The sequence below is a fragment of the Musca autumnalis genome, unplaced genomic scaffold (assembly GCF_047663935.1).
Source record: "Musca autumnalis isolate F117 unplaced genomic scaffold, ASM4766393v1 scaffold_2, whole genome shotgun sequence".
NCBI classification, from domain to species: Eukaryota; Metazoa; Arthropoda; class Insecta; order Diptera; family Muscidae; genus Musca; species Musca autumnalis.
Window position 1 is genome coordinate 97,220,068 of NW_027411755.1, and position 27,913 is coordinate 97,247,980.

General features: G+C 35.8%; 1 protein-coding gene and 1 pseudogene across 1 annotated transcript; both read right to left on the bottom strand.

The window, feature by feature from the left end:
• Positions 1-7,902: 7,902 nt before the first annotated feature.
• Positions 7,903-9,543, bottom strand: LOC141394328 (protein polybromo-1-like; annotated as a pseudogene).
• On the bottom strand, positions 7,903-27,566 carry LOC141394329 (uncharacterized). Its single transcript, XM_073968594.1, has 3 exons — positions 27,469-27,566; positions 23,720-27,401; positions 7,903-9,598 (listed from the first exon to the last, which is right to left on the bottom strand). Exons 2-3 carry the CDS (start codon positions 24,012-24,014, stop codon positions 9,513-9,515), a joined length of 381 nt encoding a protein of 126 aa, XP_073824695.1. The 5' UTR covers positions 24,015-27,401; positions 27,469-27,566; the 3' UTR covers positions 7,903-9,512.
• Positions 27,567-27,913: the final 347 nt, after the last annotated feature.

Sequence of the window (27,913 nt, forward strand, 5' to 3'; positions counted from 1 at the left end):
AGGTTGAAGCTCCGAGTAATGTAAAGTTGTTAAAATCCAAATGGATTTTTCGAATAAAGGTTTTTTACAAATTTGGAATGGCAGAGGGCAATTCTGTGAAAAGTCCTTTGGAGAAGGGGTTGTAGTTGCAGCGTGAAAGCGAAAATAAGTGTAATCATCCATATCGTGAATTATTCGTAAGTTTAATGTACCTGAATTGCACTGGCAGCACTTGAAGCGAATTGTAAGGTACCTCAAGTGAACGATATCATACAAACTGCAATTTAAACCTAATGATGAAATAATAATTGGATTCGTGGATTCTGACTGGGCTTGAGATGCAACTGATAGAAAATCTGTAAGCGGTTACGTCTTTAAAGTTTTTGGCTGCACAGCGTCATGGTGCAGTAAAAAGCAGCGGACTGTTGCAATACCATCCAGCGACGCGGAGTACATTGCACTAAGCTTGGCAACCACAGAAGCTACATGATTGAAAGGTTTGTCGCATGGTACAATTATTACAGGTAAAAGCAAGTCCCAGCTGATTAGATTAACACGTAATACTAGTGTCAAAATGTATATGACGTTTTGTCATTGTTTTTCACTGTGTATACTTTTTTGTCAACCGTAGTATTGAAAATTTAAAAATAAATCATCCACAAACAAACACATTGGAAACTAAAAATATAAAATATTGAATTTTATATTAGTACATACCAAGGTAGATTTATAGAAGGTATATGCATGAACTACAACAACTAACAAATGTACAAAAACAACATTGTTGGTATTGAAAATTAATTGTCAAAGAAAATATTGAATAATAGGGTCGTTCCAAAAATGTTCTAAGGAAAAACATAAATACATTTTGAAAATCCTCCAAAATAGAACAAATTTGAATGACAATGTAAATATAAAGCATTCAAACCTGTCGTAGGTAATTTTTATTACATGTTTAGGAAGAGAAACAGTATTTTACGGTAACAAATTTCGATGTTTCAAATTTCTTGAGTAGACCCTATTACATTTTGAAAACTAAATTTACAAAAAAAGTAAGAATACAGCTGGTTGTCACTTCTACCTTCTATAAATATGCCTTGGTACATACCATGGTATAATAAGAAAGGTATGACAGAGCTCACAGCTGATTACAATTTTTTTCCGTTAGTGACCGACTTGTGTCAAACCGATTTTGATATGTTTTGTTTGGATTGTTCACATTGTGACAAATGTCAAAGAGTAAATACAAATATACACACATATGTACATACATACATAACAGAATTTTCATTTGAAATAAAATAAATTTTATTCGAAATAAAAATAATTTTTACACAAAAGATGATGTTAACGAGCGAGAAATGATTTCAATTTATGATCAATATTTCTAATGGCTTCAAGAATTCCATATAAAAGCGTAAAAGGAATATATTAAAAGTGAAATGGACCGCTGAACATTTCATGAAAGGCTACTAGCGCGCGATAAATCTCGAACAGATCAACCAATTCGGTAAAAATTTTGGCGCTCGTTTTTGTCCAAATTTAGATCAAGTTTAAAAATATCGATGCACTCCCTCGGGTACCTGCACCACAAAACTTCAAAATGTTTCGCAAAAATGGTGCGCATCCCTGTCACGGATCTGTCGAAGAAAGTAACCAATTTGATCCATACTTTTTGTATCGTAATATTTCTACTAGACGTACATACATCAGTTTCGAATATGGACTATGTATATATCAGTCCACCTCCCACACAAAAATTCGGAAATGTGCAGTTTAAGACCTGCTCTCGTATCGTTTTGATTCTTGTTGGAACTGATTGGTTAGAGGTCCTAAGAAAATAGGTCGAAACTGTAAAAACCCCTACGGTCATCATATGTAGTTGGAACAAGATACTGCGTTGATCCAAACTTTGCATATCATAATATTTCTGACAATCTTAGATAAAGTTGGAAGATGGTGCTTATCGGTCCCCATCTTCCGGTAACTACCCAACCCAACTTTGGCATTTTTGTTAAGTGAAGTTCAAGATTGTTCGAAGATTCTTTGCAATTTTTTTGAAGCTACTCATTTTGCTTCTTTTTATAGCGATATTATTTTATTCATGGGTAAGGCCATGCTTAAGATTTACGTAGTCCTTACCGCGGTACAATGTTAAGCACGCCTGTAAGCCACATTTCTGTGTATTTGGTTATATTCAGACTCGGCGACAAGAATGTGTCTTGATACTTCCTCTTATAAAGCAATAGGCCGGTCTTTGGTAAGCTATGCGGCGCCAGCGTAGTATACAAATGGTAGTACTACGCAGTAGAAGTTTTTCTGTTGCATCAGAACAACATGATGTTCTTGTAGTGCCTGCTTGATTGCTACCGCCAGATTTGGATGATGCAGGTGCCTAAATTCGTATTGGGTCCGAATTGACGCCACGATACCCATCACATTCATTTGTTTAGCTTTCAAGAACTCCCTCACCTGTCTCATGATTCTTTATGGACGAGACCAGACCAATTTGCAGAATTTTTGAGTGTGGATACAGAGGAAGCGGAACCAGATAACTGAAATAATACCCGAAGCAGCATTTGCGTTGCTACAACAACATCCTTTGCAGTAACGTTGTTTGCAGATCGCATAAAAGATATTTGCTTTTCTGTACAACGTTCTATTTATTTTTTTTTTTAACATTTTATTAATTATGAAAATTGAATATTATATGAAACAAACATAAACAAAGGTTGAAGTTTGTCACCACTGCCAATTTTGAAAGAAAGCGGGCATACATGTAGGGTTGATTTTCTATGGTTTTTTCGAACCTGTTCTACCTTCCTTATTCTACCATGGTACATACATCGGTAAGTACAAAGAAATACATATATTTTCATAAATAATGCGTAATATCTCATAGTGAGAAGAGAAATTGAAATGAGAAAGTGCGTATTGTGCGATAAAATAGAAACGAATGACATAGGCCCTTATTTCAACATTCCGTTAGATCCACATAGAAGGCGTGACTGGGCTAAAATTTGTGGAAAGGATTTCAAGAAGAATGACTGTATATGCTGGGATCACTTTTTACCGGAGGATACGAGAAGAGTAGATACAAAATGGAAGATCATGCCACGTGCAGAACCATTTGTTGTGCATTCGCCGAACGTTGCGACTATGGAAGTAACTGTATGTAATTTAGAATTGAAAATTAATGTAAAATGTATTTTGTTCAGTTTCACAGATGTAAATATTGTATTCCATTCCATATTAGTTGGAGAATATTGTGAGGAAATGGAAACAGATACAGACCAGGAGAAAGAGTTAGTCTTACATATATAATCCATATTATGTGTTTACTGAATTTTTCTTTTACGCAGCTTACTATTGGCAAATGTAAACGTAAATAAAACTATGGAATCAAAAAAGTTTGCTGATTGTGGCAATATTTTTTAACATTATTAGTTTCATAAAATACCATTTTACACAACATCTTAATTAAGTATGCTTCATCTTTGATTATACGGATTAGATTAAACTAACAATGTTATTGTGACCATTTAAACTGCTTAAACAAACAAATTCAAACAGTGACTTAACACGCAAACTTCCAGCCAAACCAAACCAAAAAGTGTGAAAATTCAAAAAGAACCAAATTTTTAAGTTTTAGTAATGTTATTAATTTGTCATAACTGCAAAATGCATTCGTCTCACTTTCTAATGACTACTTAACATACATTTTACGTACTGGAACGGCTAGGATTTATTTTTAATGGACAGCAGGATAATTTTGGTGTTATATTATTCTGGTGTGGGTTACAACAATTTTGTCAAACTGTGATCACCTAATAAAGCTACTAAAGGAAAAGGACATCATATTAAAGGTCCAGTCCTTCAGGTACCTCCCCCACAAACGTTTAAAAATATTCGGGAAAATTAAGCTCACGATAACTCTTGAAGAGAGTGAACGATTTGGTCCATACTTTACACATCTCAATACATCTACCAGATATAGATCAAGTTCAAATATGGACTATATTTGTCCACTCCCTCGGGTACCTCCAACACAAAATTTCGGATAGGTTCACTTTAAGACCTGCTCTCAAGACACTTTGATTTCCGTTGAAGCAACTTGCATTCGCTACCGCAATTACGACGATAATTTTTTTTAGGGGCAAGTCCATACTTCTAGAGGAAACAGCCCAAAGGTGTTAAAACCCCTATATGTAGTCGCTGGAGAGCGCGAGAACTTCCTCTTCCCCTTAGTCGAAGGTCACACTAGAGTGGTTTTCGTGAAACTTGTAGGTATTTATAGATCGAGTTCCCTCCTACAGCAACTTTATGATATCACTCTACTGTGAAACTCGACCTAGGAACCCTTGTTTTCATGAAATTGTTTCAATGAAACTCTCTAGTGTGACCTTCGACTTAGGGTACCTCCCCCATGAACGTTCAACATTCGTGTCGATATGCAGTTTAGGGTCTCTTCGAAGATGCTTTGGAAATGAATGCAGATGCTGTTCATTGTGGTCGTGCAGTTTACAGTCATATTATGTTTTCCGTGGACAAGCCCATGCTTCCTCGCATACTGGTCCAAAAGTTGTAAGATAACCCACTGAAATGAGTAGTGTGTACAATATATATCAAAAATACATGACTCTCAATATCAGATCCATTTCCTCTGTCTTCTGTTCCTTTAAGTAGCCCCTCCGCAAAACTTTAATCTCAATCCACATTATCGTCGGCAAATTCAAAGGAACAAAATGGCCACAAAATTCTGAAAAGACCCGAAATACATTCGATCTGTCCGTAGATTAATATTTAAATTCACATAGGCTGAGGGAAAGCAGACTGATACTTTTTTACTTGTTGATTGGAACTCCTATAGATTTGGGTAATCTAGTTCCTTGCACTAGTTCCAAAACGTATGTGGTCTGTTCCTTTACTTTAAAAAATGGTAACAGTGGCAAAAAATGGTAAAAGTGGTGAACAGGGCTCTATTCCACGAAACAACTTGTCAACTTTTCATTTTGCACTTATCAATATTTTTGACAATGCTCAAAGTTAAGTGTTCCACAGAACCATTATTTTTTGATAAGTGATAAGTTGTTAATTATAAAGTGAGTTTGCTTACTTTTCAAAATAATGTAGCTCTTTTTTTGATTTCTGTTCCACAAACGTTATGTCTGCTAAGTTAAAAGCTGTAACGGCAAAGCGTATTTTGCTAAGATTTTGCAAAAAAATTGCTCTTTCGTTCCACAGAAAACTCTGCATTTTGATTTTGCAGATCAAATTTTGATAACTTTGCCCTAAATTTGCGAGGTAAACGTTCTCTTTGCCAATGTACATTGTTAAAGCGAGATTTTGTTCGGAAATACTGAAAACACGGTTATGACAAGAAATTGTAAAGATTTTTCCGAACTTCTACTCTCTGAATCAACCATCCTACTTCAAACTCTCACTATCCGAAATTCCACCCTACGAAGAACCCCATTCCGAACTTCCACCCTGCGAACAACCTCACAAATCGATGTTTCTCGATTTTACATTTAGACTAAACTCTATTTGAGAGACTATTTTTATTTATTACTATACCCTCCACCATAATATTTCATTTGTAACTCATCGAAATAATCATTTGCGACCCTATAAGGTATATACATATATTTTTGATCAGCGTAAAATTCCAAGTTGATTTAACCACATCCGTCCGTCTGTTGTAATCACGCTATCTTCCGAACGAGTTGAGATAGGGGGATGAAATGCTGTTCACACGTGTCTTAAACCAAGTTGGAAGTTGAGCTTTGTTATAGCCCCCATATAGCAGTGCCGTCGATTTCAGCTATTTTAAGGCTTTTAGCTACATTTTCAGAACGAATTAGTTTTAATATGCTTACCGACATAGGCCCATCTTTTATTATAGCCCCCATATACCGCCCTATTTCAGCTAATTTGTGGTTATTAGCTACATTTCCAGGCCGAATTAGGTATAATTCAGTCAATCACCAAGAAACGTCTCCACAAAAAATTATGGATATAGGTCTACGTTTTTTTATAGCCTCCATATAGCAGTACCGTCCGATTTCAGCTATTTTAAGGTTCTTAGATACATTTCTAGAAGTTGACAAGTAACTTCTCTACTTTGTGGAGAAAGAAAACTAATTACTCTATGCCCAACATAACGCTTTTTACTGCTTTGATTTCGCTTAATTTTATTGTATTTTAATTTATTAGTATTTCCCTTCATTTTATTTTAGATTATTTTGTTTCACTTAATTTTATTTTACTTTATTTTATTTATTTTTTAACTTTAATTTTATTTAAATTTATTTTATTTCACTTCATTTTATATTGTTTTATTTTTTTTATTTTATTTCATTTTATTTTTTATTTTATTTTACTTCATTTGATTTATTTTTATCTCGTTTAATTATTATTTAATCTTTATTAAAATTATTTTATTTTATTTTTATTTCATATTAATTTATTTTGTTTTATTTTATTTTTTTTAATTTTATTTTATTTTATTTCATTTTATTTTATTTTACTTTATTTCATTTTATTTTACTTTATTTCACTTAATTTTATTTTATTTTATTTCACTTTATTTTATTTTGTTTTATTTTACTTTATTTTATTCTATTTTATTTTTTATTTTATTTTACTTCATTTTATTTTATTTGATCTTATTTTACTTTATTTTAATTTAATTTCATTTATTTCGTTTAATTTTATTTTATATTATTTTATTTTTTATTTTATATTATTTTATTTTAGTTTGTTTCATTTTATTTCAGTTTAATTTAATTTATTTTATTTTATTTACTTTTAATAATATCAGTTTCATTTTTTCGCTCGTCTCAATTTTACATGTCTTATTTGTTATTGCCAAGTAAAAAATAGTGCAAAGTTGATAAAATCTTCTGTGAAACAAATATCATTCACACTTTGCAAGAGAACTGAGAGACTTACCAATATGGCGGAAAAATTGAGCAAGAGAGCACAACAACTGTGCTAAAAGAAATTGAAAAGTAATTTTGTGGAACAAAAAAAGGTTATCACTTTTCAAAATAACTACTTTTTGATAAATGCAAAATGAAAAGCGATAAGTTGTTTCGAGGAATAGGGCCCTGGTCTCATATAAATTGTATGCTTGTTAAAGTAAAGGAACGCTTTGCAGGTTAAAAATGGTAAGAAATGGTAACCTCAGGCAGGTACAGGAACAAAGCTATGGTTAACATACGCAGGTTGTTCAAAGGAAAAATGTGAGTCATTGGAATTGCAAAGTGAACCAGATAGTTCCATATAGTTCCTTTGATACAACTATAAACTCCTACCCTTTAAATTTGTCAATTTGACCCATAAAACCCTTATATCTGACATTTTATGACGATTGGTTAGCGTTAACCCGTGCCACCCGGGCGATCTTTGTGTCCATAGTAATTTGAATGGAGCCAAGGGTACATTTTCAATAAAATTCTTTAAAACCCGCATTTGGCCCAATCGATCAAGCGATTCTTTTTCAAGTGTAGAATTTATTTTAGGATTAGACATCTTAACCAAAAAATTAAAAATGACAAAGCAAATATTAAGGCTTCCAAAAAGCTCTACAAGACAGCAATGTAATCTTGTTAATGTACTTTTTGTTTAATATCTTCAAATACACATTATGAAAGTACGAAAGTGTATGTACCCTCATTAGCATAAATGCTGAGGGTTTAAAAATCTTTTAATCTAGTGACCAAAAACTAGTGTTTAAAATCTTTCCTTCCGTATTTTTATATAACTCTTTTTTTATCTACATGCATATGAATGTATTTATAATTAATCACTTTTTTAATTCGAATAACTTTTTCGCTTTTCTAGATTTCGAACCAGAGTGCGAATTACAATAAAATGTGTATATCCAGGATGGGTCGCATTTCAATTAACACATTATACTTCATTCAAAAACAAATTTTAATTTTTAATATATTCATTGTAAATAACTAAATTATATTCTGTGTTTCAACACATGGTGCAATGTACCATGGTTTCAATATTACATAATTAAAATTGGTTTATATGTATACATACATACACTATATAATAAATGATTAAAATGTTTAGTTTTTTGAGAACTTAGATATGGGTTAAAAATTATTCTTCCTCAATACAATAAAAATATGTACATAAAATTAATAAAGTGTTTTATTACTATTCCGCTACTTTAACAATTAAAAAAGAAAAGAAGCCTCTCTTACTGAAATATATTTAATTATTACCAATACAAAAAAATCAAAATTCGCTTTTTGATTGAATCTAATACATAAGACTAAAGCACATAATCTGGCAAAATTTCAAGCTTCTACGTAAAAAAAAACGATTCTATTCAAGAAAATTCATTTCGAAAAATGGGATAACATTGCAGATTTTGTTGTAATGGCGCATCCCAAAACCAAGTGTTTCCGCGGTTTTGTTTTCATTACTTACTCCCATTCGTATCTGATTGATATCCCATTTACTCGCCTTCATAAGATGGATATTCTATAAAACAGCTTTTCATTTTAAAACGTTTTTTGCTTCTCCTGTGAAATTATTATTTTATTAGTTACGACATTGGGCATTTATGGTGACGATACATCAATGCACGCCGACTCATGTTAGCTCAATAATGTGGAAACTTTTTTTAAAAAACGTTTTTCATGGTATCGTCTCCTTTATTTAACTTCTTGTGCATTTGGCACATGGAAATGGCATATTTTAGAAGTTCAAAATATTTCTGATAGAATACGCGCATAGGTAGCTTCCGTAATTATGTACCGAGTGGAGGCTCTTTGAGAAACCTGGTGCATTCTAATGATGATCGAATAAGGCCCACATTGCTCATGTTCCTTTTTTACTGGTCTCTTCATCATATGAACTATTTACTTCCTCTTTGAGGGCGGCAATGGCAGCACTCATCAATGATTTGGCCTCTTTATGAGTTTCACTTTACCCGTTTCCAATTCTTTGGGTAAATATTCAATGTTTTAGCATCTTTGTAAATTTGTGAACCCGGTTCATTGAATTGACAGGCATTTCTGTGGCAATTAATCTCAAATCAATGGGATGTTCAATAACATCATAGTAATCAGGGTACATTTTCTTCGAGGGCAGTCGCAAAAACATTCTATGCAATGGCCGGTCATTCATTGTGCTATCCACCGATATCATTACAGATGCAAATAGTTCTTCATATAAATTCAAGTCATCTTCCTTATTACCGGTACCAACTTCATCGGCTGTACAAGTCAAACTTCTTTTCATCGGCAAATTTATATTCGAGTAGTTTTTGTTTGTGAACTGTAACATATTGCCACAATGCCACAGCATCTTGATTATCTGTTGTGTCGAGTTTATAGACTCAAAGTCTTGCACCAGCTCATCCAAATCTTCATAAACATCAGTTTTAAGTTGTTGTTGTATTTTCAACAAATCAATTGGATTGTTGACCACATCATAATATGACGGCTCTTGGCGTCACTTCGGTGCCCCTATGAATGTGTCACACAACATGGAAGCATCTTTTTTCAAGCAAGGTGCAGAAAAGACTGTCGACATCCTCCAATGCAATAGGTTTTGTCATCCTCGTCCTCTTCATAATTATTGATGTCATCTGAAAAATAATCAATTATTGATTGTGAGTATTTTATTTAGAGATATATGTACATACATACCGCAAAAAACTCCTTCTTAACAAGGAATTTAGTGGAAATGTTAAATTGAAAATCTAACATTTTTCAAAACAATATTTATCAACCCTCAAAATGTGTTTATATTTGTTTACATTTTTGCCCATATGGTTATGACACTAGTATTACGTACAAAAACAAATTTCTATGTGGTTGTTGTATAGATTGTTGTACAACAACACTTGCTTTTACCTGTAATAATTGTACCATGGGTTTGTCGTAAGATCTTGATGCTATTAGACAGGATCAACCAGTTACAATATTTGAAGACAACCGAGGTAGTATTGGTATGGCATCGAATAAAGAAAGTAACCCAGCCAAACATATCGATATAATCACCATTTCGTAAGAGATAATGTTGTTGCTGGTAAAATAGAGCTTGTTTGGCGAGGAGCCACCTCGATAATCGCCACCACACCCTTCTACATGGGGCTCCCCAAAAGCAAGAGTCCCAACCGGTGATTCCCGACGTAGTTGTGAGGTTCACTTGTGATCTTGTTTTTGTGCCAATAGCGATGGTACGTGTGGTGGCGGAAGAAATTGAGACGTACGCGACAATCCGAGCGTTCGTTCTTCAAGGGGCAGCGATGTCTAGGATTTCTTACGCATCCTTCAGAAAATCAAAAAATGGACTTGAAGGAAACTATGAAACGCTAGTACAGTATTGAACTAGAGCATTGACTGTACTCAATGGCATATGTAATAATTAGAAATAGTTAGTCAGAACGGAAAAACGGTACATTTAAAATTGATATTTTATACAATATTAACGATGACCTTTTATAGGTATAAAATAAATGTGTGAATTCTGTAAATATATTATTGCGGAATCTTTTGTATTTTTGATATACCGTAATGGTATTTAAATAAATTAAATAGTTTTGTAACTCATAAGTTATTTTAATTTATATGTTTAGGGGTAAATAAATGTAAGGCCCATTTTTTCTAAATTCTTCAATTTAAATATGGGTTTCGTGCATGGTAGAACAAGAAAAGGTAGCTGCAATACCCAGCTGACTGAACTGGGTTGTAGTGTTAGTGTCAAATTCCATTCGATATTTTATGTATTTATTTCTATGTTCGATGTATATTAGGGATATATATTTTTGAAGAACAAATTTATTCATCAGAAAAAAAAAACTATTTCCCATAAAGACGGCTTCATATCATTGACATGTAACCTCCTCCATGTCCGAACGACATGCCGCACACTAAAACACCGCTTATAGATGCGGTACAATATTTGTTAATATGTGTGGTATTTTGTTAATCTTGAAAAGAATAAAGCCCTAATAAACATGTGCTTTTTTGTTTTCAAAAGCAAATGATTGAAACATCTTCTCTTTTTTCAATGAATTACCAGCGACCCGAAACATTTTTGCAAGTATTCTACTTTCTGCGAGAAATTATGCATTTAGTGGAATGATATGGAAACATTAAAATTGAAAATCTAACGAGTTTTCATTCATGTTTTCCAAAATATTCAATCAAATGTGAAAAATTATTAGTTTTTTAAATTCCAATAATTTATAGACATTTCCTTGTTTTGTTTACATTTACGTTGACACTAAGGTTTACAAACAAAAACAAATTCCTTTGTGGTTGTTGTTTGAGTTGTATTTGTTGTAGTATTAACTTTACCTTGTATTTGTTCTACCATGGGTTTCGTGTGGAAATTAGTCGAGTTTAGCTTTAATTTTTTTTGATTTTAATTTAATTTTCTTTTTTAATGTAATTTTCTGAATTTTTAGTTGGATTTTACGGCCTCTAACGCATTTGGTAAAATAGTAAAGTTTTGGGGTTTTTATGTCATAAAAGAAAATTACACGGCGTTTATATTACAGATTTTTGCAGGGTTAACCTTCTTTATGAGGATTTAGTTGAAGTATAAGCAATGGAAATGACAGCTGAAACCCAAACCCACTGGGTTAATCCGATTATATGTAAACGGGGTATTATTTTCTTACAATAATAAAAAACTTGTTTTAATGGGACTGAAGTGTGTGATATCTGGATATGTACTTTAAAGAAGAAAAGGCGTTCGGGCCGAACTGTTTATATCCTCCAACCACTCTTCGACATATTCGCGATTGCAATCCCTGTATTCGAACGTGGTTCTATTTTCACCACATTCTGCTTGGAGGTTCTCCCACCAAAAGCATTTCCAAAATCCATTTAACTTACGATATTTTAAAAAATTATGCTAATTGCCTTGAATTATAAAATATCTTTCGAAAGCTATTTTCTGCGGGATTTAGAACCCAAAATGCCAAATAAGAGGTAATGTGGGTGAAAATTCTGGGATACACCAAAACGTCAATCTATATGGGTAATATTTATTTGAAATATTTTTTAGTTATTGCTTCAATTCTGTTGGAGAATTTGGTTAAACACTTTTTTATGGGGACTATACCGAACGTGGTCTGTGATACGGTTCATTTTCAATTCTATACATCCAAGGACTAATATTCCAAATTTCAATCTTGTTTCTAAAATATTGTGATCTCTCTCTCTATTGAATGTATTTACTTTGAGTTAATTTTGTGCCCTTTCTCTTCAGATCGTTTCTCGTAATATCTTTGCATATTGGCGATGGCACCCTCAACTTTATCTCGGATCTCCGTATTATCCCCCCCGGGCCCAAAAGGTTCTCCTCTAGGTATTCCGATAACTTATCCACAATTTCACCCCTTTCGTTTACTCCGAACAACACCCTACTTGGAGTATCCCCAATAGACCTATTAATCGTATTGTTAAATGCGAATTCGATTTTACTAAGCTGCTTCACCCAGTCAGAATGTGCTACTGGCTCACTAAGTTTAGCCAACATCCCTACTAAAGACCTGTTCACTTGCTCCACTTGACCATTTGGACAGCTACTTTCACATTGTCTATATTTCTTTCCTTCAAAAAATCTGCGAATCCTCCTGAAGTGAAGCCACTTCCTCTATCAGTAATACATCTAACTGGCCTACTATAGTAATCAAAGTATTTGAGAAGTGCCGCCTTGACCTCCTTAGTGCTTGTGGTTAGAACTGGATATAATCTGACGAACTTTGTGAACGCGTCAATGACTACCAAAATATGTTTTCTCTTTGATTGTAAAGTGGGCAGCGGAGCAAATGATCTAAGTGAATTGTATGGAACGGTCTCGGTTCTTTTGGAATACTGTGTAGTGCCCTTGCGTTGGGTTTATGAGGAGCCGAATACATTATACATTTTACTCAGTTTTTCCGATATTCGTCGATTTTTTGTTTCATTTCCGGGAACCAGTAATGATTCTTCATCTTCAGATATACCTTGTCCACCCCTAGATGACCCAACTTTACATGTATGTTCCTGATTATCTCATTTTCCATCAGTTTCGGGACAAAGAATCTTAGCTCATCATTAATTTTCCTATATACTACTCCTCCCACGGTTCCCTCTTCTAATTTCCGCTTCAATTCACTTATCTCCTGTTCCTTGCTTGTGCTGCGCACCGTTAAAAATCTATGTCCTTTGACTCTATGGTCGCGACCACCCTATTATCCTGGTCAATTCTAGATAACGCATCCACATGTCCCATTTTCGTCCCCGCTCTGGGTACAATAGTGTAGTTATAGTTCTCTAGCTCGAGCGCCCATCTTGCTATTCGACTATTTATATTCCTCTTTGCCAGTGTTAACGTTAATGAATTGCAGTCCGTTAAGATTTTAAACTTTATTTCCTCGAAATATGCGCGAAATCTTCTCAGAGAATAAACGATATCTAACGTTTCCAGTTCGAAACTATGATACCTACTTTACTTAGCTCATCATTAATTTTCCTATATACTACTCCTCCCACGGTTCCCTCTTCTAAGCTCGAGCGCCCATCTTGCTATTCGACTATTTATATTCCTCTTTGCCAGTGTTAACGTTAATGAATTGCAGTCCGTTAAGATTTTAAACTTTATTTCCTCGAAATATGCGCGAAATCTTCTCAGAGAATAAACGATATCTAACGTTTCCAGTTCGAAACTATGATACCTACTTTACGCAACCGTCGTTCTTTTCGAAAAATAGGCCACTGGGTGGAATAAATTATCATCTTGCTTCACCATGAGAATTGAACCAAACCCCGCCGCACTTGCGTCGCAGTGCAACTCTGTTTCTCTTTGGGGGTTATATATTGCCAGTATTGGGCAAGATGTCAAGTGCTGTTTTAATGTTTCCACATCTTCCTTATACTCATCAGTGATCCTATATTTAACGCCGTCCTTTGTCAGCGCAAAGGCTTTGCTATTAGTGAAAATCCCTTTACGAACATACGCACATAACCCTAAAAAAGCCTCCCGAACATTTTTCGGCATTGGGTACTGTTTGATTGAGTTTACGTGGCCTTCAGCGGGTTCTATGCCTCTCTTAGATACCTTATATCCCAAATATTCAATCTCAGTATATGCAAAATTGCGTTTGAGTTTCAGTCCGTACTCCGCTAATCTATTCAGAAGTCTTCCCACTAGCTGAATATGCTCCTCTAATGTCTTTGATGCTATAACTATGTCGTCCATGTAGATCACAATTTCATTCCTTTCCTTTCCAGGAAGTCTTTAAAAATTCCCGCAATAAATCGTTGAAAAATAGCTGGTTAGTTTTTTAATCCGAATGGCAACCTCAAAAATTCATATTGCCCGTTTGGCACAACAAATGAAGTATACTTTATTGCTTCCTCTTCCATGGCAACCTGATAAAATCCCGACTTCAGATCCATAATGGTAAACAAAGTCTTCCCCTCTAAGTATTCTAAACAATCCTCTATCAACGGATTGGATAATTTGTCAGTTCTCCTACCGGGCGCGTCCCCACCGGCGGATAGGGGGAGGTGGATGGTCGTGCTACTCTATCATTTACGAGGGAAATCACTTGTGACATGACCCGTCTAGGGTGGAGTGGCACGACCACCTACCTCTGGAACCTCTGAGGTTCCCGCGGACAAAAAACTGACTACGGGGGTGTTCCCCTAAAACAAAAAACAAACATGGAGGACAAAGAAGGAATAAAAGTTACGGTGCAGGGTCTAAATAACCCAGTACCGGCGGAATAGTGATCTGCCTGCGAGTCACACCTCGTCGTCATCAAGCGATCGTGAGCAAACATCTCCCACAGATGTGGGTGCCTTGCAATCTGTGGTCGACGGTACTGCTACAAGCACGCAACCGAAAGGTAAAAAAGATGAGGAGAAGGGGAAGCGAAGGGAGAGTTTAATCTGGACCCAGCCATCCGAGGATGGGAGCGACCCTGACTCCGAATCTGACAGCAGTTGCAAAATCAACACCACCGTTGTGGAGAAGCCCGTTAACGAGTAGGTCCACAAGATGGTAGAAGAGGTAAGCGAAAGCATATCTAAACTTACAACGGAGAAAAAAGTTCGGTGGACTGGAGCCCAGAGACGTAGGTACAAGAGGATCCAGGCACAGCTAAACAAAAAACAGCGGGCCGCACCAAAAGAGATCAACAATCCCTCCACTTCTTCGGAAGCGGCGAAGAGGATCAGATCTCCAGAGGAAGAAAATACCGCCAAACCAAGTAAGAAGAAAATGAGCTTCCCACCATCAAATGCCCTAAGCAATTCCTCTCAAAACCCACGCGAAGGAGACTGCCCAAAGAACCCTTCGACGGAGGGCGAAAAGGAGTGCTCGGGCACGAAGAAGGCGAGCGCGACCGCGGAATCCTCTGGAAGTACCAAGGGCTCTGATAAGAAGCCCAGGGCCTTCCAGAAGAGGAAGACTGGCTCGGAGCCGCCATCTACTTACGCCAAGGTGGCCAGGAAGAACTACAGGGACGAGAGGTGCTATGCAGTGATCAATACCAGTAGAGGGTCCGGCAGATTACCTAAAGAACATCAGCAGGCCATCGAAAATATGGTCAGCGATAAAATACTGGAACACATTCTAAAGAGTGGGCCAATAAAAATAGTCAGCAGCGAGCTCAAAGGGGACCTCCTAGTATACCACTTGGGACCGCACGCGAACCCGGCCGCTCTCGAGGAAGTCATCAACAGTGTGACAACTCCTTGGGAAGGCGGCAAATTGAAGCTGGTGAGGAAGGACGAGGTACCTCATCTGACTAAAGCGACGGTTTACGTCAAAGGGTATGGCTGCAAGTTCGAGACAGAACGCATGCTCGAGGTCTTTGGCAAGCAAAATGAGACCTTGGAAGTGAAGAGGTGGGAAGTCTTCCACAGGGAGGAGAAAGAGGATGGCACTCTCCTTGTGGTTGGAATTGACGACCTCTCACTATCCAGTCTTAAAAAGACAAAGGGCAAGGCGTACTACATCTGTAATGCAGTCACCTTTAAAGTTGACAGGGGAAATTCGTAACAAAGGCAAAGAGGTCCGAAGACTTTAAAATAGGGTAAAACGTAAAAAAGCAGCTGTATTCTGGGACAACTACCAAACAAAACTAAAAGAATACAACAAAATGACAAGAAACGCCAAACGGAACTCCTGGAAGCTTTTTTGTGAACAGGTAGATAGCGTGAATGACGTCTCTAAAATTAAAAAGTTTCTATCTAAAACTCACTCACAACCCGAGCTTATGGTTGATGAGACGGGTAAAAAGATGGAAACAACCGAGGAAACTCTTAGCCTTCTGCTGAGAACGCACTTCCCGTCGAGTACTACGGCACACACAGTGTCACCGATGCAGATAGCCTATGCATCAGAAGAAGCACCAAAAATCAACAACTTGATGATTAAAGAAGCAATAATGAGCTTCTCACCATACAAAGCAGCGGGACCAGACCAGATTTTCCCAGCCTTACTTCAAAGGGAAGTGGACTATATTTCGTCCAATCTGGTCGAGATTTTCAATGCTTGCTTAAACTTTGCGTATACTCCATTGGCTTGGCAAGAGGCAAGGGTAGTATTCATTCCCAAGCCCGGCAAGTCAAGTTATGCAATACCAAAATCTTATCGTCCGTCTCTCGCAGTTTGCATCGACATCGAAGGAGCGTTCAACAACGTCAGCACCGAAACGCTAATCCACTCCTTAGACGAGTTTCAGGTAAACCGGGCCTTGAGGCACTGGATAGACCACATGCTAAGGAATAGATGGATAAGCTGCGCGCTACAAGACGTAACAAAAAGAGACAAAGTTGGTCAGGGGACGCCACAGGGAGGAATACTATCACCTCTCCTATGGGTTACCACCATAAATAGTCTACTAAGGATCTTAACCGACGAAGGATTTGAGCCCATCTGCTATGCAGACGACGTTATAATACTCCTTAGGGGAAAGTATCCAAATATACTCTGTGGAAGGGCCGAAACGGCTCTAAAAATAGCATACAACAGGGCCATACCGAGAGGTCTAAATGTCAACCCGGAAAAAACAGAATTATGTCTATTCACTAGGAAAACGAAAATAGGAGCTTAAGAAGAACCCGTTTTCCTAGATAAGATGATAAGCATTTCTCCAACAATTAAGTACCTGGGAGTAATTCTAGACAGGAAACTTAAATGGAGAGACCATATTCAGGAAAGGGCTAATAAAGCCCACAGATGTTGGTCAACCTGCAGAAGAGCTATAGGCTCAAAATGGGGTTTCAATCCTAGGATGACACACAGGTTATACAGAAGCGTAATTAGACCGATTCTAACTTCTGTGGTATGGTGGTCAGCTACGGACAAGAAATGCAACGTAAAAGTGCAGCAAAAAGTCACAAGAACGTGCTGCTTAAGTATTAGCGGGGCAATGAGGACTACACCAACTAGGGCTTTAGAGACAATTTTATTTGTCCACCCAATAGAAATTCAAGTAAGGTATGAGGCAGCCATCGCATCGTAAGAGACCACCAAACATACCTTCTTCTTCTTTATTTGCCAACCCGTATTCGGGTGTTAGCGATCATACAATTATGTGTTACATTGTTAACAATTCAATATGCATGTATATGTATATATGATTTATTATATTATAGAGAGGTTCCTATTCTTTGCGGCATTCAGGAGGCTTCTTTCGTCTTGTAGACCCGTCCATTCTTGGATGTTTCTTATCCATGATGTTTCTTTTCTGCCTCTCGGTCTTCTTCCCTCTATAGTTGTTTGAATAATGGCTTGGAGCAGCTTATATTTTTCATTACGCATTACATGTCCTAAGTAGGATGTTTTTCGGCTTTTTATATTGCGTATAACTTCTCGTTCGACATTCATCCGTCGTAGCACTTCTTCATTTGAAATGCGGTCTGTCCAGCGAATTTTTAGGATACGGCGATAAATCCACATTTCAAAAGAATTAATTAAACATACCACCAAAGCATATTACAGGTTACAACGGGTGAGTCAATAGATCATATTGTATCAGACCGTATACCTGAAACAATTGAATCCGCCTTGTGTGAAATTTTAATACCAGACAGGGACATGTGTGGATCGATGGAACCCTGGAACGGATGCCGACTGGAAGCTGTGGTTTCACAGATGGGGCCGTTCTAGGGGGGAGAATGGGTCTGGGTCTATATATCGAAGACCAGGAAACTAGAATCTCCCTTCGATTGCCGGATCATAATACGATCCTACAGGCCGAAATCCGAGCGATCACAGAGTGTCTGAACTGGTTTAAAGCTAACACAAGGCCAATCACTGTAAACATCCTAACGGACAGTAAAGCAGCAATTAAAGCAATAACAAGCAAGACGGTGAAATCAAAAACTGTCCTGCAGTGTAAAAAATCAATCAGCGACTACTCCCACCATGGTTCTGTTAACATTATACGGGTACCAGGACATAAAGGGATTAGGGGTAACGAGATAGCCAACTCCTTGGCAAGGCAAGCCAGAGAGCAAGCTACGATAAGCCTAGATAATGCTAAGACTTTAAAAGCGGCGCCCATACATCCCTCTGGAATACTGAAGAGAAAGGGAAAAATACAAAAATCCTCTAGGGAAACCCAGACGAGGATAAAACAAAGGAACTCCTTCAAATGAGTAAAAAAGGCATTAGTAGACTGACAGGCATCCTTACAGGAAACCTAGGGCTACAAGCACACCTGCACAAAATAGGTTGTGCAGAAAGCAGCGAATGCGGAGAAGTCGACGAAACGTTGGAACACTATCTCTGTCATTGCCCAGCCTTCGCGACGCTAAGAAACCAATTTCTAGGAAATAACACTATACCAGAACTCCACCAAATTAGGGCAAGCGAGTTCAAAACTTAAGAGATTATGTCAATGGCACATAATTTCTTGACTGATAAATTTATTTTCTTTTAATAAATGAAGCAATAAACAATTTATTCCCCTTAGGCTTCCGAATTTAGAGCGCACAACATGCCTACACTGGCTTAAGTGTATGCCCCATACGGGCATGTGGCGATTCTTATATTCGCCCCTCTTTTCAACCTAACCTAACCTAACTATTATCTTGTTGAGGGACCTATAGTCCACGCACATCCTCGTTTCTCCACATTTCTTCTTTGTGAGAACAATCGGCGACGCGTACGGGGAACTGCTTGGTCGTATAATTCCTTTCCCTAACAAATCTGCTATAATTTTGTTGACTTCTTACTTTTCTGAGAATGATAGTCTTCTTGGGGAACAATACGTTGCATTCCCCGACGTCACTATTATCGATGCTCGGAAATCTGAAATCTTTGGATCCCTATTCATCCCCTCCAAATACTTTCCTTTGATGACTTTTTCCATTGTCTGTTTTTCCCGCATGTTCAGTTGCAGATTAATATCCCACTCTTCTTCTTTATTATCTTCAATAGTAGTAGTACATTTTAAATTTTCATTTAACGCGTAAAGCAATGCGATAGTTAAAAAAAGAAATAAAAAATAGTAAGGTTTCATTTGAATAATGAAGGCATTGACATACTGTCGTCTGCCTTATATACATATATGAAAATACATTATGAAGTTGTTGAAAAAGTGTAGTTTGATTTAAAATTTAAATTCAATTAATAATTGATTTCGGTATTGCACACAAATTTGTATAAAGTTTGCTAACTGACTCAAATTTATGACACTTCCATTCAATGCTTGTATCAAATCTTCTTCACTAAGCGTAACCTTTTTGAAGAACATAATCAATTTCCATCGTGTTGCACAGTGAGCGTAAAGGGTTTCTATTTACTTCATATTTGTTAAAGATAAGTTTTAGCATATCGCCTCTGGCTTTAAATATCCACATTTTTTCAGATGTTGTTAATTTAGATGATATATAGCATTGGCCTAAAGTCGGATCCAGTTTCGAGTATAAACGACTTGTTTGAGTGGCTCTACCTGTGTAATTGCCTTTGTATTTTGTTTTTAGCAATTCTATGATACAGTCTCTTTTCGCAATCAATTGATTTTTGTTAGTAGTTAAATCGATGGATTCAATGTTGTTCTCAACTAGAAGCGAATTAACGTCCTTTGCCCAATATATTTGATTTTGTACGATTTTATTTGCCAGAATTTTAGGCAATCGATTGTCATCATACTCGAATAACACACGAATTATATAGTTCATATGAGTTTTTAATTCAAAAATGTGGTTATTATCAGCTCCAATCGAAGTATATAAGTTGGTGTGAAATTTGGCAGTTGTAAGACTTTTTCCAAAATCTAGTTTCTAATTTATCCACTTCTTCAAAATGTTGGTATCCACATATCTGCGCTCCATATTGGTTTATGGATCTACATACTGCCGAGAAAAGCTTCAATTTAGATGTGATAGTAATGTTGGGTTTATTTAGAAAACTTTCCCAAGTTGAATTAATGCTGCATTTTGACAAATTGTTTCTATGTTGAATGTGTTTTTTAAGCGCTAGTTGAGGAGTAATTATCATTCCTAGGTAAGTAAATTCAGATGTTATCGATATAAGTTGATTTTTATAGTGCCACTGTTTGTTTCTTGAGATCCTTCCACCTTTCCGGAATATCATTATCTTCGACTTATCCAAATTTACAGTCATATTCCACATATCGCAATACTCTTCTAACTTGTTTATCATCCACTGTAATGTATCTACTTCTGACGCCAAAACAACAATAACGTCGGCGTAGAGCAATATTCGTATATTAAGCTCGTCCAACTCAATACCACCTCCAATATATTCATGTAAATCATCCAGATATAACGCAAAAAGTAATGGGGACAACAAACACCCTGTTTTACTCCAGCTGTCGTGGTAAATTGTTCAGAGAGATATTTACCTGACCATACCATAAATTTTGTTTCTTTGTAAACACTTTCTATGACTTTAACCATCTTGGTTGACACTCCAATATTGTTTAGTTTGTATATCATAGATTTTCTAGAAACAGTGTCAAAAGCTGCTTTGAAATCTACAAAGAAAGCATAGGTTTTTTCTTTTTGCACCACTTTAGGTGTATTATAGATGTAAGGTTAAAAATACTGTCTGATGTTGAATAGTTTTTGCGGAATTCAGATTGATATTCATTTAGTTTGCGACGTTTTTGGCCCATGCTGACAATCTTTCAGTTAATATACCCATCAATAATTTTGGTAAACTATTCATAAATGATGTACCTCGATAATTACATGAATGGGTTATGTCGCCTTTCTTAAATATCGGATATATTATACTGGTAATAAAAGCTAGTTCGATTTCGTATATCGTATATAATGTCCAATTTACATTAGCAACTTTTTCGTCATTTATTTGCTAAAACAGGCAACATTTTGCGTCATTTACCATACAAAATTAAATGACGATAGCTGCGTCATTTATTCTAAACAACGCACGAAAATACCATACTATTATACGCAACTCTGCTTTTTCGTCATAAACTACAAAAAAATGCAACTGTTTTATGACGTCTTTGTTTGTTTGTGTTGTAGAAAAACAAAAATAATCAAACGATGACTAAAGTGTAAATAAATGTTTAAAAAACTTGCAAAAATTAAATTTTTTCAATTTTGAATTAAGTCAAGTTATTTGGTAACCATTAGTGTTGTGAAATTCTTATTTTTCGGAATTAAAATTATTGTGTGCGTAAGCAAATGACGCAACAAAACAGATGTAAATACACTTCATTTGTTTCTAGGATTTCGTAAAACGAAATCATTTAATGTGCATATGTAAATTGGACTCATGTCCAATTTACATTAGCAATTTTTTCGTCATTTAGAGCTGATTCGTGATTTATTTGCTAAAACAGGCAACATTTTGCGTCATTTGCCATACAAAAATAAATGACATTAGCTGCGTCATTTATTCTAAACAACGCACGAAAACACCATACTATTATAAGCAGCCCAGTTTTTTTGTCATAAACTACCAAAAATGCAACTGTTTTATGATGTCTTTGTTTGTTTGTGTGTGTTGTACAAAAACAAAAATACTCAAACGATGACAAAAGTGAAAATAAATGTTTAAAAAACTTGCAAAAATTATGTTTTTTGTTTTTAGAATTAATTTAAGTTATTTGGTACACATTTATGTTGTGAAATTCCTATTTCTCGGAATAAATATATTGTGTGCGTGTGTTTGTGTTATTGTATAAGTGTGTATGTGCGATTGTGTGCGTAAGCAAATGGCGCAAAAAAACAGATGTTAATACACTTCATTTGATTCTAGGATTTCGTAAAACGAAATCATTTAATGTGCATATGTAAATTGGACTTTAAGGCATTAAAAGACTTAACTATTTCTTGCAGAAGTTGTGTTAGCGCATTTTTTAGAATTCATATGGTATGCGGTCCTCACCAGGAGCCTTATTTATCTTCGCCTTCCTAAGGCTATTTATTACTTCGTTTAGTGTAATTTGTTTATCCAAGTCTTCATCAATCAAACACCATTGGGCGTATTGTATATATTTTGGGCTCGTTTAGAAGTTGTTCAAAGTGTACTTTCATGTCTTCAGTTGCCACAGATATTCCTTCCACATTGCAATCATTCCGAATTTCTTTGGCAATTTTCCACCAGTCTTTACTGCCTCGCACGCTCTCTAGTTTTGTATCCAATAGCGCATAATATTCCTGTTTGGCATTCTGACATATATCTTTATAGCGTATATTACTGTTTACGTATTTCAACCTGTTCTCACTTGTGCTTTGTTTTCTGAAAATCTTGAGCCACTTAAAGCTTTTTTCTCTCTATTCTCTTTTTATTGTATTCTTGTTTTCCATTCATATTCCACATTAATTTGGGCAGTAGAGTCTTTGTTTTAGTTGTGTTGCTGTTTAATTTGATTTTGAAAGAGAGAGTTATAGGCATATTGTCAGACCAAAGTTTAGTGTCAATTTTAAATTCTTGTAAATGTGAGAGAAAATCCTGTGATACGGCTCATATGTATATCGTTTACCGAAGTCCCAACTGTGCTTACAAATGTAAATTCTCCTTGCTCATCTCCTTTAGTCATTCCATTTGTTATGACCAACCCATGATCATGGCAAAAATCAATGAAAAGTCTACCCCTAGGGTTTATTTCCATGTCTTTAGACTTTCTCTTATCCAATCATGCCGAAAAACATCGATCTATATGCTTCATCAATTTCCGTTTGCATCAGGCTAATTCGGATATTTAGGTCACCAATTATTATCTTATTTTCAAGATCATTCTCTTTTAATAATATGTCTACTTTTTCAAAATCTTCGTTCCAAGTAGCATGTCTCATATAAAGAGGTATAATGTTAAAAGTGCTGTTTCCAATTTCCATATGGATGTAATTTATATCTCTATTGGTTTTGTATATATACATATTTCAGACCGATGTTTTGTAAAGATAATTTTACTCCAATAAGAATGCCACAGATTCCCCTTCCAAATCGACCACTTCTTGTTGCAGTTTGCCAGTATAGTTGATATCCCACAAAATAATTATGAAACATTTCAATTTTATCTGAGCATACATGTGTTTCAAGTAATGCAAATATGTCGAAACCGGTTATGTATTTGAAGGAATCTGGATATATAATTTTATTTTCGATGCCATGAACATTATACGAAAGAATTTTTAAATTATGATCTTCTAAAGGTTTGCTTGTACATATATTGCTAATTTTTAGTTTTTTTGATTAGCATTATTTAATAGATACATATAATCAATGTTTAAATTATCTATCTTCTTACCGTATAATACTCTAAGTCCTACGTCGGCTTTGTTTTTGCCCGACATTAACTCTCTGGACTTTGAAAAACGCATCCATTTTGTTCCGATTTTTATACTATTGCCCTTCACAAAGATACGGTGTGTTTTATCGATCTGCAGTATTTCTGTTTTTAATTGCATTAAAACCTTGCGGTCCTGCTGTCTTTCATCACTCAAATCCCGTTCTATTTTTATGCCAGTTCCTGTCAAATTCTTCGCATTTTTAAAAATTGTGGATACCATAACTTCAGATTGTATTTCAGCAATCGCACCCATCTTTCCGTTATTTCGGTATATTATTCTTGCAGTTGAGACTTTGATATTGTTTAGTTTAAGCACACGTTTACAGATATCCTCTATAGCCTTTTTTGGAGAGCTTTCACCTTCGATTCCTTTGAACACCACATTCTTACGTTTGTTTTGTTCGATTAGATGCTACAGTTTTTCATGATCTTTCAAACGTTCTGCTCTAAGATTGTCCAACTCAACACGAAATGTTTGATTTTCTGTCTTCAGATCTTCGCATTTTTTGTCGATATTGGAAATATGGGTTTTTATATCCTCAATATCGCTTTTTGTCGAGATGTTTTTTAGCTTTTCTTGGAATTATTTCCGTCAACGTTCTCTTAGCAGATTGAAACATTAGTTTTTTGATTTGAAGTAAGTAAGGGTGTCGCAAACATCCTGAACAGTCCTTATATATGTATTTATAAATGGCAATGCTTTTTAACTGCTGCAGGTTGACTTTGATATGGCAATGCTTACAACGATTCGTGGATGGTAATACTGTATACGTGATAGTTGATCAGCTGATAGATGTTGTTGAAATTGTGTGCAACTCTGTAGCTGGCAACCAATATTACGATAAAAATCTATCAGCTAGTTTTGTTTTTGTTCAAACAATTTTTGAGTTAGATTCGTTTTTATATCTTTTCAATAATTTTAATAAAAAGTGACAATAAATTCGTAAAATAATGGTTGTACATCACCATACTAACGTGAATTTATTTTTTGTTGTGTTCCACCGGTTTTGTTATGTATCTGGACAAAAGAAATCCGCGATTAAACCTTTGTGGGTGTTGTTATATTTTTTTACCCTGGAGCGGTAGCAAAACTCGTGCGACTTTTTCAACTTCCAACAAAAAAAAAATATTGCCTACTAGTTGCCAACGATCTATTTGTTTTCCTTTGTTTTCCATTTTGTTTTGGTTTTCTTCATTAGTCCCAGATTATTTTCCTTTACATTCTTTTCTTTCGATTTCGTTACCTTCATTTTCATTAGGTTTAACTTCATCTCTAGTTTCATCACTTCCTGTTTTATTAAGTTTAATTTCCTTTTCAGTTCTATTACCTTCCGTTTCATTGTGTTTAGTTTCCCTTTCAGTTCTATTACCTTCAGTTTCATTATGCTTAATTTCCCCATCAGTTATATCACCTTCAGTTCCATTATGTTTAATTTCCCTTTCAATTCTATTACCTTCAGCTTCATTATGCTTAATTTCCCCTTCAGTTATATCACCTACAGTTCCATTATGTTTAATTTCCCCTTCAGTTCTTTTACCTTTATAATATTTAAATTCAATTCTTTTTCCTGTCCAAAAAATTCAAGTTTTACTTTTATTTTCCCGCGTAAAAAAACCTTCCCCCGTCCAGGCTTCTAAATCCTGACACCTTCTCCTCTTCAATTGCAGCACTGGGGCTCAACGAACGGACTACTTCTTCATTTATGAAGCTGCACGGGCTGCCAGTATCGATTAAAGAATAAAGAAAACAAAATTTAGTCCCAGAACAATGAGACCCCAAAACTATTCATTCTCCATCCAATTTCGTCTCCCTCTTGCTCCTCGTCTACTGCTGCAATTGTTTGCTGGGGACAGTTTGTTCTGAAGTGTCCCAACGTTCCGCACTTAAAGCAGGATCCTCTTGGCCTTTTTTCCTTTCTGCATGTTGAAGCGTAATGTCCAAACATTTGGCAATTATAACATCTCACTTCCAATAATCCCCCCGGCATTGGCCCACCGCTGCTTGCTTCTCTCTTGTAACATTATCTCATGATTTGGTATGCATCTCTTGAATGATGCCAAGTCCGAGTGATTTAACGACATTGTGCCCCCCAATGTTTTATCTTGGACACCTTCTATAATATATTTGACGAGTTCAGCTTCACTCAGTGGGGTGCCCTCTGCCAATTCTTGCATAATGAGGCTCTCGTTTTGCAGGTCCGATTTGCGATTTTCTAATGCTTTAAGGGCCTCTTTCACTCCTGTTACCCGTTTAAACTCGGCACTTAATTCTTGCTTGAACTCCAACCATGTTTTTGCCTGGGAGGAGCGCATAAATAGGATTGCGCTTCCTGCCGTCATTCTGCGCGCATACAAGAATTGTTCGGTCGCACTACACCCAATTACCGAAGACACTCTTTCATATTCCTTAATCCACTTGACGATACTTTGCTCATCATCACCTGTGAATTTTGTTATGGCTCCTTTTATGTCTGCAAAGTTCGCCCCTTTTACTTTTTCATTTTTTATCTTCTCTATTTCATTAAATTCATACTGTAACTTTAGTAGCTGTAGTTTTGTCTGCAGCTTTTCTATTCTATGAATCTCGTTTCCCACTTCTTATTTTCCTCGCTCATTAATTTGTTGTTCGCCTTGTGTGTCCGTGTGTGTATCCACATCAGTAACGGCCGGCTTGTTGGCTTGCATGTACATACCCATATTCTCATGTATGGCCTATGTTTGTGTGTGCTTGTCTTCTTGCAGTGGCTTCTTCACAAACACGTTCTTGTTCGACTGTGATGGGATGTGTGTCTGTGTTTGCTAGGCTTGTTCGCACGTAGGCCCTTGTTCGTTTGTGCTGGCGACTGTAGTTTTTTGCTTGTTATCAGCCGCTTGTTGCTGCGCCTCGGCTTCACCACCACTTTTCCTTGCTGCCGCTCCACCATCACCCACTATTTCCCGTAATAGTTCACGAAACTGGGGAACTGTTGCCGTGTCTGGGAATGGCACCCCCAGTTCCCATAATTCTGCCATTAATGCACCATTTCTTTTCAGAATTTTCTTTTAAAGTTTTTTTTTCAAACCGCTTCGCTAATTTTCTTTTCTTAAAAAAATACTTCAGTTTTCTTTCATTTCTCGACCTAAGTTTTATTTAAACATTTCAATTAATTATTTGCGTCATCAGTTTTTTCTCTGCCGTATAGGTTGTTTACCGACGGGTTCTTTTAAACACCTGACGTTGTACTCATCAACAACTGGCGTCTTTTATTTTATCATCTTTTCTCTACATATCAATCTCTTACATTTCTAAATACATAGTTGTGTTTTGTGCGCATAGTTGTGTTTTTAACATACAAAGTATTATCAATTCGTGTTTCATTTACACTGGGTATATTCCTTTATGTTTACATAAACAATGGAAATTTCGGAACTTCAAAAGCCTATATTTCGGGAAGTTGGACTTCCCCCAAAGATCTTCACATTTTTGTAATCAGTTGGTTAATTAACTATATGTGCAGACGGCAGTCGTTTGTGAAATTCAAAAACAAAAAGTCCTAAACCCGTAGAGGGAAGCAGGGATGGGTAATATCTCCTGAACTGTTTAAACTCTACCTTTCTGAAATTCCACACCCTCCAGACGGCATAGAAATTCTAATGTCCACTGTAATAAAAAAATAAAAGAATGCATTTCAATATTATTACACAGAATATCTGTATTTTTAACTTACCAAACATTTCATTGAATAAATGTAAATAAACAAAATTTGTTTTTTCATGTCATGCATGGTTGGATAGTTTCAATTGCAAGTTTAATTACAGCCAGGCTAACTTACAGAAGAATGCAGAGATGTATCTTCGTTTTTTTTTTTTTTTTTAATGATGTTACCTTTTTTAATTGTTCCATGCGAAATTATAAGCATTTTAATCATGGTAGAACAAACCAGGTAAAGTAAATACTACAACAAATACAACTCAACAACAACCACATAGTGTCATCGTACATGTAAACAAAATAAGGAAATGTCTATAAATTATTGGAATTTAAAAAAAAAAACTAATAATTTTTAACGTTTGATTGAATATTTTGAAAAACATGAATGAAAACTCGTTAGATTTTCAATTTGAATGTTTCCATATCATTCCACTAAATGCATAATTTTTCGCAGAAAGTAG